At 39.5% G+C, this 17,444-nt stretch overlaps 1 protein-coding gene across 1 annotated transcript in view; it reads right to left on the bottom strand.

Moving 5' to 3' along the window:
- Positions 1 to 17,444, bottom strand: part of LOC109081429 (macrophage mannose receptor 1-like) — a 35,694-nt gene that overhangs the window by 576 nt on the left and 17,674 nt on the right. The window contains exons 2-6 of the mRNA XM_042730399.1: positions 14,840 to 15,247; positions 14,511 to 14,684; positions 3,270 to 3,542; positions 2,553 to 2,573; positions 2,141 to 2,268 (exon numbers count right to left, since the gene is read on the bottom strand). Coding sequence (XP_042586333.1) covers positions 2,141 to 2,268; positions 2,553 to 2,573; positions 3,270 to 3,542; positions 14,511 to 14,684; positions 14,840 to 15,247 — 1,004 coding nt within the window. The remainder of the gene's footprint in view (positions 1 to 2,140; positions 2,269 to 2,552; positions 2,574 to 3,269; positions 3,543 to 14,510; positions 14,685 to 14,839; positions 15,248 to 17,444) is intronic.

Here is a 17,444-nt window from a genome sequence, read left to right as displayed (position 1 = left end):
ATATATATATATATACCTGATTCCAAAAAAGGTTGGGACACTGTACAAATTGTGAGTAAAAAATGAAGGGAATAATTTACAAATCTCATAAACATATTTTATTCACAATAGAATATAGATAACATATCAAATGTTGAAAGTGAGACATTTTGAAATGTCATGCCAAATATTGGCTCATTTTGGATTTCATGAGAGCTACGCATTCCAAAAAAAGTTGGGACAGGTAGCAATAAGAGGCCGGAAAAGTTAAATGTACATATAAGGAACAGCTGGAGGACCAATTTGCAACTTATTAGGTCAATTGGCAACATGATTGGGTATAAAAAGAGCCTCTCAGAGTGGCAGTGTCTCTCAGAAGTCAAGATGGGCAGAGGATCACCAATTCCCCCAATGCTGCGGCGAAAAATAGTCGAGCAATTTCAGAAAGGAGTTTCTCAGAGAAAAATTGCAAAGAGTTTGAAGTTATCATCATCTACAGTGCATAATATCATCCAAAGATTCAGAGAATCTGGAACAATCTGTGTGCATAAGGGTCAAGGCTGGAAAACCATACTGGATGCCCGTGATCTTTGGGCCCTTAGACGGCACTGCATCACATACAGGAAATGCTACGTAATGAAAATCACAAAAATGGGCGCCGGTGAAGGTCACAGCACAGGAGGTTTGACTGGTTCGCCTGAGGTCTTCCGTGGGGCCATGGGGCATAGAGGGCTTAGGAGGAGGAGACAGGCGTCAGCTGGATTTTGACCTCAAAGCCCGGGTAGTGGGGTCTCGAGCAGGGCTGACGTCCACCATCCAATGCTGAAAGCCAGTGCCGTATAGCCTGAGGATCAAAAGCAAGTTCCCGGAGCAGGCGCTGCCGTCCGGAGGAAGGTCCCGAGAACGCCGTCTGTCGTCAGCTGTGGGACGTGCCCGACATATGAGGCCGGTGCACCCGAAGCGGTGCCTGATGCGGTGGCACGCAGGGCGGTTCCCACCTGCAATCCGGGGCTCGTATCCGATGCCGAAGAGGCCGCGCAGGCCCGAATGCCGATGGCGTGCCGATGCCGAGGCGGTGCCTGATGCGCTGGTCTCCATGGTGGCGCCCGAAACCCTGCCAATGAATCCGACTGCCCGAGGCCAGCGCCCCGATGACGAGGCGGTAGCCCGATGCCGAGGCGGTGCCTGATGCCGAGGCGGTGCCTGAGCGGATGGCCGAGGCGGGCCCGAGGCCGAGGCGGCCGCCCGTTGCCGAGGCGGTGCCCGAGAGGCGAGGTTCCCGAGGAGTTCCGAATTTCCGGTCTCACGATGCAATGACCGAGGGGAACCGCTGCGAGCGGTGCCCGAGGCGGTTCACTCTGATGCGTGGTCACGGTCATGAGCCAGTGCCCGAGCACAAGTTCCGCCGAGGCGGGTGCCCCCCCCGAGCGAAGGCGGTGACGCGCCGGAGGGCGGTGCACGATGCCGAGGCGGTGCCCTGATCCAAGGCGGTGCCTGATTAGCACAAATGGCCGAGGACGGTGTCTCGATGTGCACACATGTCGGATGCCGAAGGCTGGTGCCCCCGAGGGACCGAGGCGGGCCACGAGGTGGTTCCCGTCAAGCGTGTTCCCAGGCGGTCTTCCGATGCAAAGCACCCGAGGCGGTGCCCGATGCCGAGGCGGTGCCCGATGCCCGAGGCGGTGCCCGAGGCGGTGCCTGATGCGGTCGGTTCGAGGCGGTTCCGATGCAATCGTCGAGCCAGAACGCGACGGTGCCCGATGCGAGGCGGGCTGGCCGTGCCGAGGCGGACGTGCCTGATGCGGTGGCCGAGGCGGTCGAGTCTCGATGCAATGTTCCGATGCCGAGGCAGCTGCCCGACGCCGACGAGGCAGTGCCGCGTTGCCGACCGGCTGCCGGCCCCGAGGACGTTCCGGATGCGGTTCCGATGCGGTTGCCAGAGGGCCGGTATCCGTGCAGAACTGACCGAGGCAGGTTGGCGACTGCGAGGCGGTGCCTGATGCCGAGACGGTGCCGAGGCGCGTGCCTGATGCGGTAGGTCGAGCGGCGGTTCCCGAGCAGCCAAGTGGGTCGCGATGCAGAGGCAGCGGGCCCGATGCCGAGCGCGGTGGCCCGCATGCGGTGGCCCGAGGCGGTTCCGATGCAATGTCCGAGTGCACACATTAGTTTTGCTCCTGATGGTGATCACGATCACTGCTGTAGTCATGATGATGAGACCAGCAACAACGGAGGAGAAAAAGCAGATGTAGTATAAAGATATTCCTTTTTCCTGATGATCTTCAGCGAAATCTGAAAGCAAACATGTATGTACAAAAAATAAACAGTTACACTCACACTTCTGAGACATTTGAGATGTTTTACCAGATGGACTGTATAGTGTAGGTCAGACTGTAATTTACAATAACAATTAAATTAGACATGCCTTTGGTGTGCTCATATAGTAACACTGTATTTTTTTTTTTACAGTTTTGAAAAATGTGTATTTATGACCACTAAACCATTATAAGGAAACTTTAGAAAATGTAAATTATATATAACTAAATGTTAAGTAATATAAAATGAATTATACATACTTTTGATGTGCCCATATGGTGCTAGTAAGGTACAAATAGAAATAAAAAAGAAAACGATATTAAAAAGCATCAATGAAACAGTGTAAATCTGCTGACATACTCTGCATCTGGTAATATGGTGTGCTCATGTCAGTGGGTTGAGCTTCAGTAAAAAAGAAAAACACATTTTTTAAACAATGAAACTTAAACATGAAATTAATTAATAAATAATGACTACTAGTATACCACTGTATTACTGCCATTAAACCACACAGGGAAACATCATTAAACACTCTACAGGACAGGACAAAATAAATCTATATGCAGGGTTTCCACGGGTCCTTAAAAGTCTTAAATTTAGTTGTATCAAATTTAAAGTGTCATGAAAACCTAAAAGACATTAAGCAGCATAAATTGCTGCCCACTGCTCCGAGTGTGTGTTCACGGTGTGTGTGTGTTCACTGCTGTGTGTGTACACTTTGGATGGGTTAAATGCAGAGCACAGATTCTGAGTGTGGGTCACCATACTTGGCTGTATGTCACTTTCACTTCACTTAAAATTGATTTTAAAAATCCTGCAGATACCCTGTCAAGTGTTCAGACTACATTGATATTGAGGTGTCAAAATCCAGCATGCCAGCAAAACAGAGCATTCGGATTATATTACATTTACATTATATTCACGTTTTATCAGATGGGCATTACAATATATATATACAGTATATCCACATGTTTTACCAGATGGGCTGTAGGTGTAGGTCTCACTCTGACGGTTCACGACAGAATCAGTCTCATGCACACAGGTGAAGGAAACCGGCAGACTCCCTTTCACTTCGAACACACAATTTTCACTTGAATAACACAGTGGGTTCTTCAGGGTATAGTTGTGTTCACTCTTCAATGACAGCTGGAAAGAGCTCTCAATGAACCTCTTTCCAAATGAACACATGACGATCATGTGCTCTCTGTCCTCCATCTGCCTGAACACTGTAATATTGGGCACTGGGACATCTGAAATACAACATTCGTAGTTAATTTTAATGCTACATATAGACAACTTCATTTTAATGAAAATTAATAAATAATAAAAAAAATCTAATCACAATCTATGACAAAAATACTATTATAAACTAGGTTAGTGGATCATTCAGCAGCAAAAGATACTCTAGAAAAATCACGGGTGCACAATTTTATAAAATCTAGTGAAATACTTTATTTACAAATAAAAGTGAATAAGTCTAAAATCTGGTAACATGTTACACATTGCTCTTTGTATTGTTGTAAAATACATTCATGAAAAAAACAAGTAAATACATTTATCAACCCTCTACGGACACCTTGGCAATATATATTATAATGCTTGACTGACTGATGTTAAGAGTGTACTTTCAGATATTTAAAAACTGCCATTTTAAAAATATTAAAATGGCACAGTTTTTAAATATCTAAAAGTACACTCTTAACATCAGTCAGTCAAGCATTATAATATGATAATCAAGTATTATTTAATGATAGATCTTAAGTAATTAGAATTAAAACTTGATAACTATGTATTAATGCTTATTAGTCATTTTAACTGAACTGATTGGTGGTGGTGCTTTTTGGCCATTCAGTGTTTCTGTAAAAAAATTGGGAAAAAACGAAAAAATACTGATAAGATAATAATGATACGAATTATACTAATAAGAACACTATAAGCACTAAGGATTAATGAGCTGCTTGATTCATGAATATTAATCAGGTTGTGTGTGTTCGCTCGAACTGGCTAATATTAGACATAATTTAGTCGCCAGAGTGAAGATTTAGTCGCATATGCAAGTAAATTACTTGCAATGTAGAGGGTTGTTTATATAGAAATATAAAAGACGTTTCTTTTAAATGTATAGCACAGTAATAAATGCAACATATGATAGATAGGACAGAAAAAGAAAGACTAATAATAATCTTTGATTGCGCAAAAAAGTATTATAATACTAAAGGCGCCAGTATATAGTGGCACAGAGCGCTTGTGCGCATCCCGTGCGCAGAATGATTCGCTTGAAACAACACGGAGTCACGGTGCGCAAGCTGCGCAGCCCTCCGAGTCCACATAGAAAAGTTAGTACAACACACATGCTGCTCTGCTCGTGTTCATCTTCAGTTCTCTCTTCACAGCAGTTCAGTCAGTGTAAATGAATTACTCCAGGATATTGGTTAATTTCGACTCAGAGGGAGTGTCAGCCACGTTAAAAAAGTGAATAACTTAAATAATTTGTGGATTAATGCTTACTGGAGACGTGAACCGTTTCAAACGATTCAGTCCGATTTGGTGAACTGGCTCAACCGGTTCACTAAGAAGAACCGGTTAAATCGAACGATTCGTTCGCGAACCGGACATCACTAGTACAAAGGGAAGAGATATCGATACGTAGTGTATTAAATCTGTGCGTTAGTTTATTAAGCCTTTTCTTTGAATGCTTTAAACCTCAGTTACTGTGCGCTCTTGAAGAGAGTTGAATCGTTTTGACTGTAGTAACCGAACGCGACACGTAGTTTGATTTCTGAATGTAGGATGACAGACAGCCACGGCGGAAAGAAGAGTTTATGTGAACTTAAATTTAATGACTTAAATATTCATCTGTATATCACATTGAACTATGGAACAGCTTCAGAACACTTGAAATATAGTGCACAAAAACGTTTTGGTGCTTAATCATGTTTGTGCCTTTCGTGGGGCTCAACAATAACATAGAATAGTATACGCACAATATTGGATTTGGATCGGTCTCGTCTGACCGATACCTGATCCGCAGAAAATTACAGTATCAGAGCCGATACCGATCCTGAGTATCGGATTGATGCATCCCTAATCTTGAGTCCCCAGGGTTGAGAACCACTGCTATACACATTGTCTACGGTGCTCATTAGAGATATGCCGGTATCAAATTTTCATGTTGCGATTAATTCCTACTGATTTTATCACAGTATACGGTAGGGGTGGGAATCTAAAGTCACCTCACGATCCGATCCGATTCCGATTCTGGGAAATACGATCCGATTTCAGAATGATTCTTGATCTACTTTCCCCCCCTTATTAATTAGTTTACCGACTTGAGAATCTATAAATCCTTACATTTACATAGGCTATCCTTACATAAGTAATTAAGTACTTTTACAAATTGAAAAAAATAATTAAAACAGAATTTTAAACTAATATAACTTCAAAACATAAAAGCAAGTAGCAAATAATAAAGAGGAGCATAGAAACGACATGATTAGACAGATCAATTAATATATTATAATTAATGTTAGGCCCTATTTATTAATTTATTGATAATAATCATAAATATATACCTAATAAATAAGCAATCATATATGTTAATCAATTTGGCATTTTAAAAAGTAAAAAAAAAAGGCTAAATTGTTTAGATAAAAATGGGACAAATAATTACATAATAATGTAGTCCTAATTCAAGCAAATAAAAAAAAAATTATCCCATCTGTAACAGCTGCACTACTGAGATTAATAATAATAATAATAATAATAATAATAATAATAATAATTAGGTATAAATAAGCAAATTTAAAATAAAAATATTAATATGTTCTGCTGCAAGTTTACAAGTTGATGTCACAGTAAAACAACAACAGTAATGTTGAAGAAAAATCATTCACAGTTCTTGAATGGAAAATCAAAGGCATTTAAAGGTCCACCATGGCATAATAGTTTTTCATTGAGTGCCCTCTAGGGTGTCAAGTGGCTTGAATTCTAAGTCTGTTGTAACTACTGGCGTTTTGTGATGTTGTTAGTGGTAAATATTATGGATGTGGATCCACTTAGTCAGCAAGAGCAACCACACCAACATGCAGTAGCTAGTTTAAATTGACAAATTCAACCAAAGGCATTTTAATGTCCACCATGGCATAACAGTGTTTCTTTGACGGCCCTCTATGGTTTTAAGTGGCATGAATTCTAAGACTGTTGTAAATACTATAATATTCCATACATTATCAGAGCTTGGTAGACATAATTATAATATTTTTAGATTAACAGACTATCCAAATTTTAATAAAACAACAGGCCTATACCTGTATAAACACAGATGTGTCTGTCAGGTATGGTTCACCCAAAAATTTAATTAGTCAATTTACCCAGGTTGTTATAAACCTACATGAAGTTATTTCCTCTGTTGAACACAAAGGAAGATACTTTGAAGAATGTGTCTAAACGAAACAGCTGATGGTTGTATATTTTATAGTAAAAAACATCACTTGTCATTGGGGACCAGAAACTATTTGGTTACCCACATTATTTAAAGTATCTTCTTTTATGTTCAACAGAAGAAAGAAATTATTACAGGTTTAGAACAACTTGTAGGTGTGTACACAATTAAAAAATTTAAATTTTTGGGGGAACTGTCCCTTTAAGTCAGACAGTCCACCGTGAACAACTGAAATGCCTCTGCAAACTGCGCGTTCAACATTAGTTACTGGACAGGCACATTGATACCTTTCCCATTCAGCCCTACATCTGGAGAGTCTTGTGTTAAGAGGGCAGATGTGAGCTCCTAGATGTTTTAACCCGCGCAGGTTTGTTTACCGCATGCTGCGCTCGTGTGGAAGGGCTTTAGCGGCGCGCATTCTGGAGACTCTGTCGCTATGAAAACAAAGACGCTAAAATCGCGCAAATGAGCTTCTCTAATACTTCTTATAACATTTATTTCATTACAGTTGCTATTAGTATTATAAACAGTTGAAAATACTTATTTGTTTATGTGTTGGCCTTTGTAAAATACAGGACAAATCGCTTCCCGTATTGTTTTGATATGAGAATCATTATATTACCGTTAAATACTGGACGATTTTTAAGGGACGGGTGGCAACCCTAATAACTGGCTGTGTTTACATTAATTTTGCGTCATAAAACCATTTTGACACGCAAGTGCATTAAACTGGGTCACGCACAGCCGCATGCACGAGCAGTCTGTAAGGGATTTAGCTCAAAGGGAATCATTTAAGATTTTAAAGGGTATTTGAACAGAATCACTGTTTTACGGCTGATCACTGAGATGGCCAGCGATTAATTGAACGAGCCGTATAACAACAAATCTGCAATGGATATTAATATCCAAAGTATAGTGAAAACACTTAATTAGCACAGTAACAAGATCGGCAGTTTAAGACTTTAACTTGTAAGCACAAAACACAAGATACTTCTCTTTTCAATATGAATAAGGGTTTATTAGATAAATCTAAGACATATAAACTAATCTAACACATAAGCACACACACTTACACATTCACACAAGTTGCAGGAAGGGGGAAAGTTAGGAAAGAATGAGTTTAAGAGAATGAAAATGTGAAATCCCAAGTTTAAAGCAATATGTGAAATTGCATAGACATAAACAACCATCAATCACTTAATTAACCCTTGCATTTAATTCCTCAATGAGGTTAAAATTCTATTATGCACACCAGTTCAGAATTTGGAGGTACATTACTTGAATTGCCTGTTTAGGGGGTTCCCTTTGTTGTTGTAGTTCCTGAAAAGGGGGTTTCCTGAGGTTGCTGGTTGGCTGAAAGTTCAGTAGTGGTAGAAGTGATGTCTTGGGAACAGTGGCGCCCCCAGAAAATTTTAATAGGGGTGGCCAGATGAGGCCACAGTAAATCTTGGGGTGGCACATCAAAAAATAAATAAATAAATAAATAAAGGGTTTGCAATATTGACAAAAAAATGATATCTCTGTGATTTCTGGGATTTTATCGATAACGAAAATTAGACAAAATTTTGCTGTGTGTGTTATTGTGCTGATATCTTATTTCTAAGTGTGCTGACAGCTGAGGCTTTTTTTTTTTTTTTTTAACCTTTACGCCAATTTTTTCTAAAAGTGTGCACCATCTTTTAAGTCAGACACTTGCATTTGGGCTGTTACCAAGCAAATGCAATCAGTATCAACAAAATTGATCTTTGCAATGCAGAGAAAACAGAAACTGCATCTGAAGTGCCATTTAGATGTTTTTTACACACTGTTTAATGGAGCTCTGAGGGACATGAAATACTTTAACCTGGAGTTACAAATTAATAAATAATGTTTTGATATTTCAGACATAAAACATTGAAAACTGATGTTTGAAATTGTTTAAAAAATGAAATGGTACCTTAAATGTGAAAATAAAACCAGCCAGTAGGTGGCAGCGAGTCACTGTTAATAAGTGAGTCATTGCGATTGAACCGAATCATTTAAACGGTTGATTCATTCAGGAACGAAACGCTATCATGTTGCTCAGAGACGCAAAACAGTGGCTGTGTTTGGAATGATTTTTGTTTTTAGAAATAGAGGGCAAAAAGTGAATATGTTGTCTAAAACGTAAAACTCTTGATATTAACTTCTTGTTTATTGAACTGTTGTATAAAATCAATGTCACATTTGCAATTATGCAGACTTCTGGAGAAAAACGTCACTCTTCGTGTGATAGTAACTATATTAAATGATATATAAATTATATAGATCTAAAATTAATAGATTTAAAATAGATTTAAATTAATAGTAGCCACTGCAAATCATCCTAGGGGTGGCCACAGGGGTGGCCAGAGTTTATACAGTGGTGGCCGTGGCCACCCCTGGCCACCCCTTGGGGGCGCCCCTGCTTGGGAAGCAAATGGTTGGGCGTTGGCTGAAGATGCGGAGTTGTGGGCTGGTTGTAGTTTTAGGCGGGCACTCGAGGTCAGACTCGGAGGCACGGCGTTACAAAACTTAACTCAGAACATGAAACTCTCAACGGTAAAGAAAAGAAACTAAAGAAAAACAACAGAAGTAAAGTTTGAGGAGACTAGGTGTTGTTTCTTCTCATCGTGGCTAAGTAGCAGTGGGTGTGCAGGCCGAAACACGCTGGAACGGCGCTCAAAGAACGCAAAAAGTAATGGCAAAAAGCATGGCTAAAAGTGATGACTAAAAGCAAAAGCTAAGAGCAGGCATGACTAAAAGCAAAAGCTGAAAGCAAAAGCTGATGGTGTCCTGAGTGTTTAAACTGGCCTTTCGGCCACACCTCAAATGTTGTCTTGACCAGTTAGATATTGTCTTTTCTCGGGGTGTTGCAAATTATTGTCCTGCCCGTTCATAAATCATGTTATCTTATCAATCACGTGGTCCGAATTTTCCCGCTCTTGCGGAGTATAATTTTGAACATGATTCCTATAACAAGAATATGATACGTTTGACAAAGAATTGATTGGCAGAAATGTTTCAAGCAAGAAGATTCAAACACACACATACTAAACATGAATATGAGCCTTAAGCTATTCAATAGTTATTTAAAAAGACATACATAATAAGTGATTAGAAACATGATTGTCAAATGTGTGGGTTACATGTATGATATGGAGTTAAGCAATGGACTGATATCCATTTAGAAGTCTTTTTTGAGGTTATTTTGGTGCATATATGCATGGGAAGGCATTCTCTGTGCCATTCTGTGGAGTAAGGATATGTCCTGTGAAGACCAGAGAGGTTAACAGGTCTCAGGAATTTCAGTCTGGTTTTCTTCTAGGTGGGGGAAGTCAATCCAAAGAGCTTGTGATCGTGATTTCTATCATGTATTTACATGTGTACATGTAAATATATGTATATGTCTACATGCTGTGCATCTCTTTGACCATCAATCTTGATTACTTGCACCAAATTTGAACCGTTTCTGTCGGACGCGTCCGATTCGAGAACCGAGGAGCTGATGATACTGCGCATGGGTGATTCAGACTGACACACAGCGCGTCTGAACTGAACTGGTTCTTTTGGTGATTGATTCTTGAACTGATTCTGTGCTAATGTTATGAGCGCGGGTAAACCGAAGGCTTGAATCAAGGGCAATCATCGCCAATGAAGTCATTACGTCGAGTGCAAAATAACTGGTGAACCGTTTTCGGCAACCGGTTTATTGAATCAAACTGTCCGAAAGAACCGGTTCGCGGAGAAGAAAAGAACTTCCCATCACTACTGGTGATCCGAAAAACCGATGCAACCGGTTCTTGACTCGAGAACGAGTCAATGTTTCGTTCGTTATCTGGCTCGGTTCAGTCAGTGTACTGTTTGAGTAAATGAATTACTCCGGGATATTGGTTTATTTGAACTCAGAGGGAGTGTCAGCCATGTTAAAAAAGTTAACAGCTTAAGTCATTTGTGGATTAATGCTTATTGTTGACGCGAACCGTTTCAAACGATTCAGTTCGATTTGGTGAACTGGTTCAAGAAGATCCGGTTACATCGAGTGATTCGTTCGCGAACCGGATGTGCTGTGAACGGCGCACTCATAACAGACCCGGGAGAGAAGTCAATGCTGAATAAAGTCGTAGGTTTTGATATTTTTGGACCAAAATGTATTTTCGATGCTTTAAAAAATTCTAACGGACCCTCTGATGTCACATGGACTACTTTGAAGATGTTTTTATTACCTTTCTGGACGTGGACAGTATACCGTACATACATTCTCAATGGAGGGACAGAAAGCTCTCGGACTAAATCTAAAATATCTTATACTGTGTTCCGAAGGTGAACGGAGGTCTCACGGGTTTGGAACGACATGAGGGTGAGTCATTAATGACATAATTTTGATTTTTGGGTGAACTATCCCTTTAATTTGTCTGATTCGGGTCTAGTGCACTTCAGCATTTGAAATTGAAAGCAGCCTTCTGTTAGTGAGGTTCATATTTTAAATATATTAGTCCACTGCATTCCAAACCACATACTAAATTATGACTTCGTAGAGCATTTGTAAGGAAAATACCGACGGACAAGACTGCACACTTCAAGTGTAGGGCTGGGCGATATATCTAACGATATAATCATGAGCATCTAGTCAGTAAAGCCGGTTCCCTGATTAGCGCTAAATCGCCATCACCTGCTTTCAAATGGACCGGCATTTAACAGACAGAGCCGTAGATCACTGACAAGCTACGCAATATCGCGTTCATTATCGAAGATGTATCGCCTTCGATAATGAACGCGATATTGCGTAGCTTGTCAGTGATCTACGGCTCTGTCTATTAAATGCCGGTCCATTTGAAAGCAGGTGATGGCGATTTAGCGGTAATCAGGGAACCTGCTTTACTGACTAGATGCGCATGATTTTATCGTTAGATATATCGCCCATCCCTATTCAAGTGTAAAGCGTGTGTCTCTCACAGCGCACCCTGTGCAATTAAGTCCGCGAATGTCCTTGTAATTTGCTTCAACCTTTCCGAACTTTATAAAAGATTATTTTACGGAAGGTTCGAGTGGTGTAAGTGTGTGAGGAATTGGAAGCAAGCAGAATAGGGTGTTTCTAAAACAAACTTATAGCGTCATCGCGCATATGGTTAAAAACTAAGCTCAGAATCGATTCTGAAATTCTCAGAAGTGATCCAGAATCGTTGGAGAGAGAATTGCGATGCATCGATTTTTTTTTCTCCCACCCCAGTATATGGTATTATCACGATATTGAAATTAAGTTTCAAAAAAGTGTTGTCATAATACAGTATAACAGGTTTAATAACTTTTTTCTTTTAACAAAAATAACAGAACATTTAAATACAATAAAACAATACAGAAAAAGGTATAAAGTTAAAAGTTTTACACAGATTAAAGTGCAAAAATATCCTTATATTTATTGTTACCCCTTCATCCTTAGACCCTGCATCTACTCAATCCAATCCATTATCATTTATAGCACAATTTTATACAACTATACCTAAAACATTCCATTGTATGCGCAAGCAACTTGGCGCAATAAGTCTCTTGATCTGATTCTGATTCTGATTCTGATTACACAGATTAAAGTGCAAAAGACTTTACAATAAGACCTCATTAGTTAACCTTAGTTAAAGCCTTAATGCTCTTTTACAAAGTCTTGATTTTGTTTTGGGGTGTACTAGAACATGCTCTCATGCTTAGTGGTTCGAAAAACGCATTATTTTTCACATAATTTACATTATTAAAATACCTTTTTCCCCAGCCTGGCACAAACGGCTTGATTAGTTCTGGGTTTGATGAAGGCGCATCTTCCGAAAAATGAAATGTGATGTGATTGGTTAGCTGTCTCAATGTGTTGTGATTGGCTAACAGCTTAGACGGTTTTTCAGTACTGCCCCGCCCCTTGCCAAAGCAGCAAATTCCACCTGCTCCGGTATAGTTAAGCATGGCGTCAATATTGGCATATCAATTGGGGCAAAAGTATCAATTATTATATCATATTATATTATTATTATATTAATTTATTAATTTAAACAATTATTATCAAACAATTATTTAAACTGCGTGTATATCAAACTGCATGTTTTCTGCATAAAAATAAGGGTTGTTTTTGGCTTTGGACTAAAACAAAAAGCAGAAACGTTGATTGAAAAATGCAAATTCATTCTCTCTTCATCCTTTCGCTTTACACCAGGAATATAGCCATTTCTCTGGTAACCGAAGTAAACAAAGCAGCACCTGATTTTGCAACTTGCAGCGCTCATATTTAATCAATTAAACCGCTTTTTGAATTGTAAGCTGTATCTCAATTTGCATGTTTATATGTTTTTTTTCACCGGAGCACCATCTGAGTCTTCCCCTCCTGTCCCATTTCTACCCGTGATCCATTCCTTCCCGCGGTACTCATCGCTGTTGTAGGTTGCCAATTTGAGGGGACAAAAGGGTTGAAATTTGTATGTGTCGAATGTGTGAGAAGGATGCGTTTCATACAAGATCTGGCAACTGGGCAACCTTGGAATTTGTTGACCTTATTAGTCTTATATATAATGAGGTTTGTACCATACAAATACGGGAGTTTTACCAGAGGCGAATATAGCAAACATATAAATTATGCCCAGCTGGATTGTTTTTATAGAAAGATTAAAAATACGGGCGAAATACAGGAAAATATTTAAACGGAATGATAGCGTGATAGAATGATAAAATACAGGAGAAAAACGGGAGGGTTGACAGGTATGCGTTACATGCAAGATGAAACGAAAATTACATCCAATTTTTTGAAGACAGTCAGTCGGTTTCCTTTAGAAATACAGTGATATAAAAACACCCGCACTCAATGTATGGGAAACACTGTAGTCTCATAATTGAAGTGTAAATTCTGCAGATATTGTCCAGTATTGTACAGTCAGCAATTTCTTCTAAAAACATTTTCATAATTGTAACATACATATTTACATACATAATTATTCAGGTGCTTGTGTAATAACTTTCAAAAACTTGACGCTGCAGCAGTAGCTCATTAAATAACATATAGTTGCAACTTTCGATTTTAACGTGTTATTAAATATTGTAATACCTAAGATTAATGAATGTTCATAAGAATTTTTCACAGGCAGTTTATGTTAACTAATGAATTAACTAATGTTATCTAATGAAACCCTAATGTAAAGTGTGAATAAAGAATCAAAACACTTTCAACAATATCTAGGGCATGTTATAGTCCAGATTAAAATGTAAAAAAAGGTTTGAAAATAAATAGCCTATTAAGTCTAAATATTTAAGTATTTGGCACTGTGATGAACATCATAGCAAATACACAAATATGAATGGCTGTTTAAATCATTCAAACACATTTTCATAGTGCAGCTGCTTTGTTTATGTGGTTTCCGGGGTAAAGGCTGCATTTCTGCAGTTTAGCGCCATCTGCTGTCCGAGAGTGAAAGTGCTTTTTCATTCAGAGTGTCTCACGCGTTTCGCCCTGTGCTTCTCATGAGTGTTTGTTTACATCAGAGTGCGCACACTTCTTTAACGCAGCATACAGCGGTGTTGTACATTTTGACCAGTTGATGGGAAAAGTATTCTTAAAATGCATTCAAAATTCGGAATAATTTGTAATATATAATTATTCACGGTACTGAGAAGTGCCCACGATAACAATATTGTGCATATTCATTACCGTGGTATATCACATTACCGAATACCGGCACATGTCTAGTGCTCATTAAATAATAAATACTGATGTTTCTGTAGTGAATAGAGAATAGCTGTGTTGTCTTACTTTTTTTGGGGCAGAAGCCCCACTTTTCCTCTGTGTCGTAATCTTTCTCTGTTGAACACCACAGTTGACCGTCTGTTCTGCCGTCTACAGTACATTCAGTGTACCATTTGCCACCAAATTTAAAAGGGAACTGGCATGGTTTTCCTAATGAATTACCACCTGTAGTATATATCTCTGCAGAACAGAAAGAAATGACATTAGGCTTTAAGGGAATTTCATAACAGAATTAAGTGAGATTCATAGTAGACATTAGGCATGAATTTATAATTTTGGTAGCCATTATTATGAAATCTTAAAAACTGTCCAAATTTCCTATCTTTTGTTAATACCTTGATATCCACGAGAACACAAATTTTCTTTGGTCCCATAAATCAGCCACCGACTCCAAACACCTGTTCCCGAAAACAACATCACATTTGGCTCATCATAATTTCCATAGTTCAGGTGCAGTGGATGTCCCTTCAAACCAAACAAGCTTTCACTTTTACATTCCCAGGTTTGAACTGGGCTGATATCATTGCAGGGCAGAAGGATAATTTTGACCCAGTCTTCGATCTTCTCTGACCCCAAGCAGAGGTTAAACGAGAGACTGAGGATTTGTGAAGAGGAAATCCATCTGAAATGCTGAGCTTTAGATGATTCATCACATGGTGCAGTCTGTATCACAGTAGCACTCTCAGCATACACACATTTGTTGTGGTCCTCGTTGTAGATGAGGAAGAAGCTGGTGTCTGAATCTATGGAAAATGATATTACAATAATTCTCAAACTTTTTATAGTGGTGTACCCTCTGTGGCATTTAACACTCTTCAGGCCTTTCCACGCTGAGCGTGAAAAAGCGAAACGAATATCGGACGCGATGACGCGCTGGAAAAAAACAATAGATTTCTATGGATGCTTCCACATAGACCGCGAACAATCATGAAACGAAAATGCGAATGTTTTTTTTCGAACCAGTCCGACGAATCTTTTCAGTTTCGCAAAGCGAAATCACGGGCCATTCCATAAGATTTTAGCTAGGATCACGTGCACGGAGCAGCTGCTGTTGCACAGAAAGGCAAGAGTGGTGACGCTGTTTCGAAAACCAGTGTAAATTAAACATAGAAGAAGAGTATCTCGGATAAGAGAGAATGGATGCTGAGTTCTTGTTATCGTTGGTATTTGAGAACAGATTTATTCTCACATGTTCATAATACAGAATACATTTTTTATTAATTGTCCACTGAGTTATGTGATCTGTAAGCACCGTCCGTTTTCTTCCACGTACGCGAGTGTTATGAGTCAGAGCATGTTGACTCTTTTTCTACACATGAAATATGAAAGCAAATAGACATGATTATGACAATATATTTTATGTGTTTTGTATGCAGCTCATGGTATTTTTATAGCAATAAAGGATGTTTATGACAAAAATTAGCAGTGTTAATAAACATACAAAGAGTGCATGTGTCTGCTTATTAATCAGAATCAATTAGATCACAATTGTAAGTTATTACAAGCACTCGATGATGGTTTAAAGTGGGTAAGCAAATACATTTATTACATTTTCAAATGTAGCTTGATGCTAATTGTACTTCTAATTATATTTTAGGATGCATTCTTCTAAGCATTATAGATCGTTTGTGTTTCTGGTGTAGAACCAAACTTTGTTTATCTTTATTTAATGATGTACAGTATAGCCTATTAGCGGACAATGTTAAATCCATATGCATATCGGAGGAAAAATGCATTGATGGTCGGTGCAGGTGTGAATAAAAGCCCCGGTATACTTCAGACGAAGTTCGTTTTCGTTCTTCGTTTGGGGGCAAAAAGAAGTTTGAAAAGGCTGAGCGACGGTATACTGTTTATTGAACATTCCGACACCTCCGCGCTGCTGGAGGTGGGGTGTAGATAAATGTAAACATGACTCGCATCTCTCGCGTGTATCCCCTAAACACAACAACGATGAAATTGTGAAGGGTAGGCAATCTATGTGTCAGACGGGCACCAATGGTCAGAATATTATAGATAAAAGAATAATGATTAGCAGCAGAGTCAAGTATCATGTTTGCAATACAAAAGAACCTAGTGTGAATGTCTCAGTCTGAAAACTTTAGCATGATGTGGAAAATAAATATTGGAGTCAGTTTGTTACTTTATTTTATTAGTGTTTATTTATTATATTAAACTGGATAAATTGTTACACCTTTTTATACACCAAGCTTCCTTGCAATTTCTTTCTAGGAATTAATGCTTTCTCTGAATCATTAAAGTCTCTCCGTGAGCGATCTTACAGGTGCAGATATATTTATGCCAGCTCAGCTATTCGACACTCCAGTGTATTCATGTTGCTAGTGACTTGGCCGGAGATATTGTTCTCCGGTAAATGAGAAACGAACCGGCGGAAAAAAATCGCACATCAAAGAAGGTGGAGTTTCAGAACACACCCACGGATTGCTAACCGCCACGGACCAATAGAAACTCAAATCAGGGCTCCAAACTGCGACTAAAATGGTCGCATTTGTGACAATAAATATTAATTTGCGAGTGAAGTTTTTGCTGAGGTTGCCACTGGCGCCTACCCGCCGAAAGCTCTTCAAGATTTAAGCGCCAAAAAAAATTCTCAGGCAGATGATTTGCTTCATTCTAGCAGAGGCCCTTCTGTGATAAAATGAACTCGGGCCGAAGGTTAATACACACAACTACACCGAGTGTGGACCTGCCGCGTGTACAACAGCTTTCAGCCGAGATCGGCCCAGAGGCGACAGTACCGCATTTCAACCAGAATCAGCCCTAATGCGCTTGCTATCTGAGTATTTACGTTATAACTTAAAAATTTGCATGTAATGCCTTTTCTCATAATTGTTTTGCGATCACATCTTTTGTTATGTTCACGAATTGAACTGAGACGATGCGCATCAAAGTTTTAGTGCAAAAAAGAGTTTCAAACAGTCC

The sequence above is a fragment of the Cyprinus carpio genome, chromosome B8 (genome assembly GCF_018340385.1).
Source record: "Cyprinus carpio isolate SPL01 chromosome B8, ASM1834038v1, whole genome shotgun sequence".
NCBI lineage: Eukaryota > Metazoa > Chordata > Actinopteri > Cypriniformes > Cyprinidae > Cyprinus > Cyprinus carpio.
This window is presented reverse-complemented; position numbering and strand designations above follow the sequence as displayed.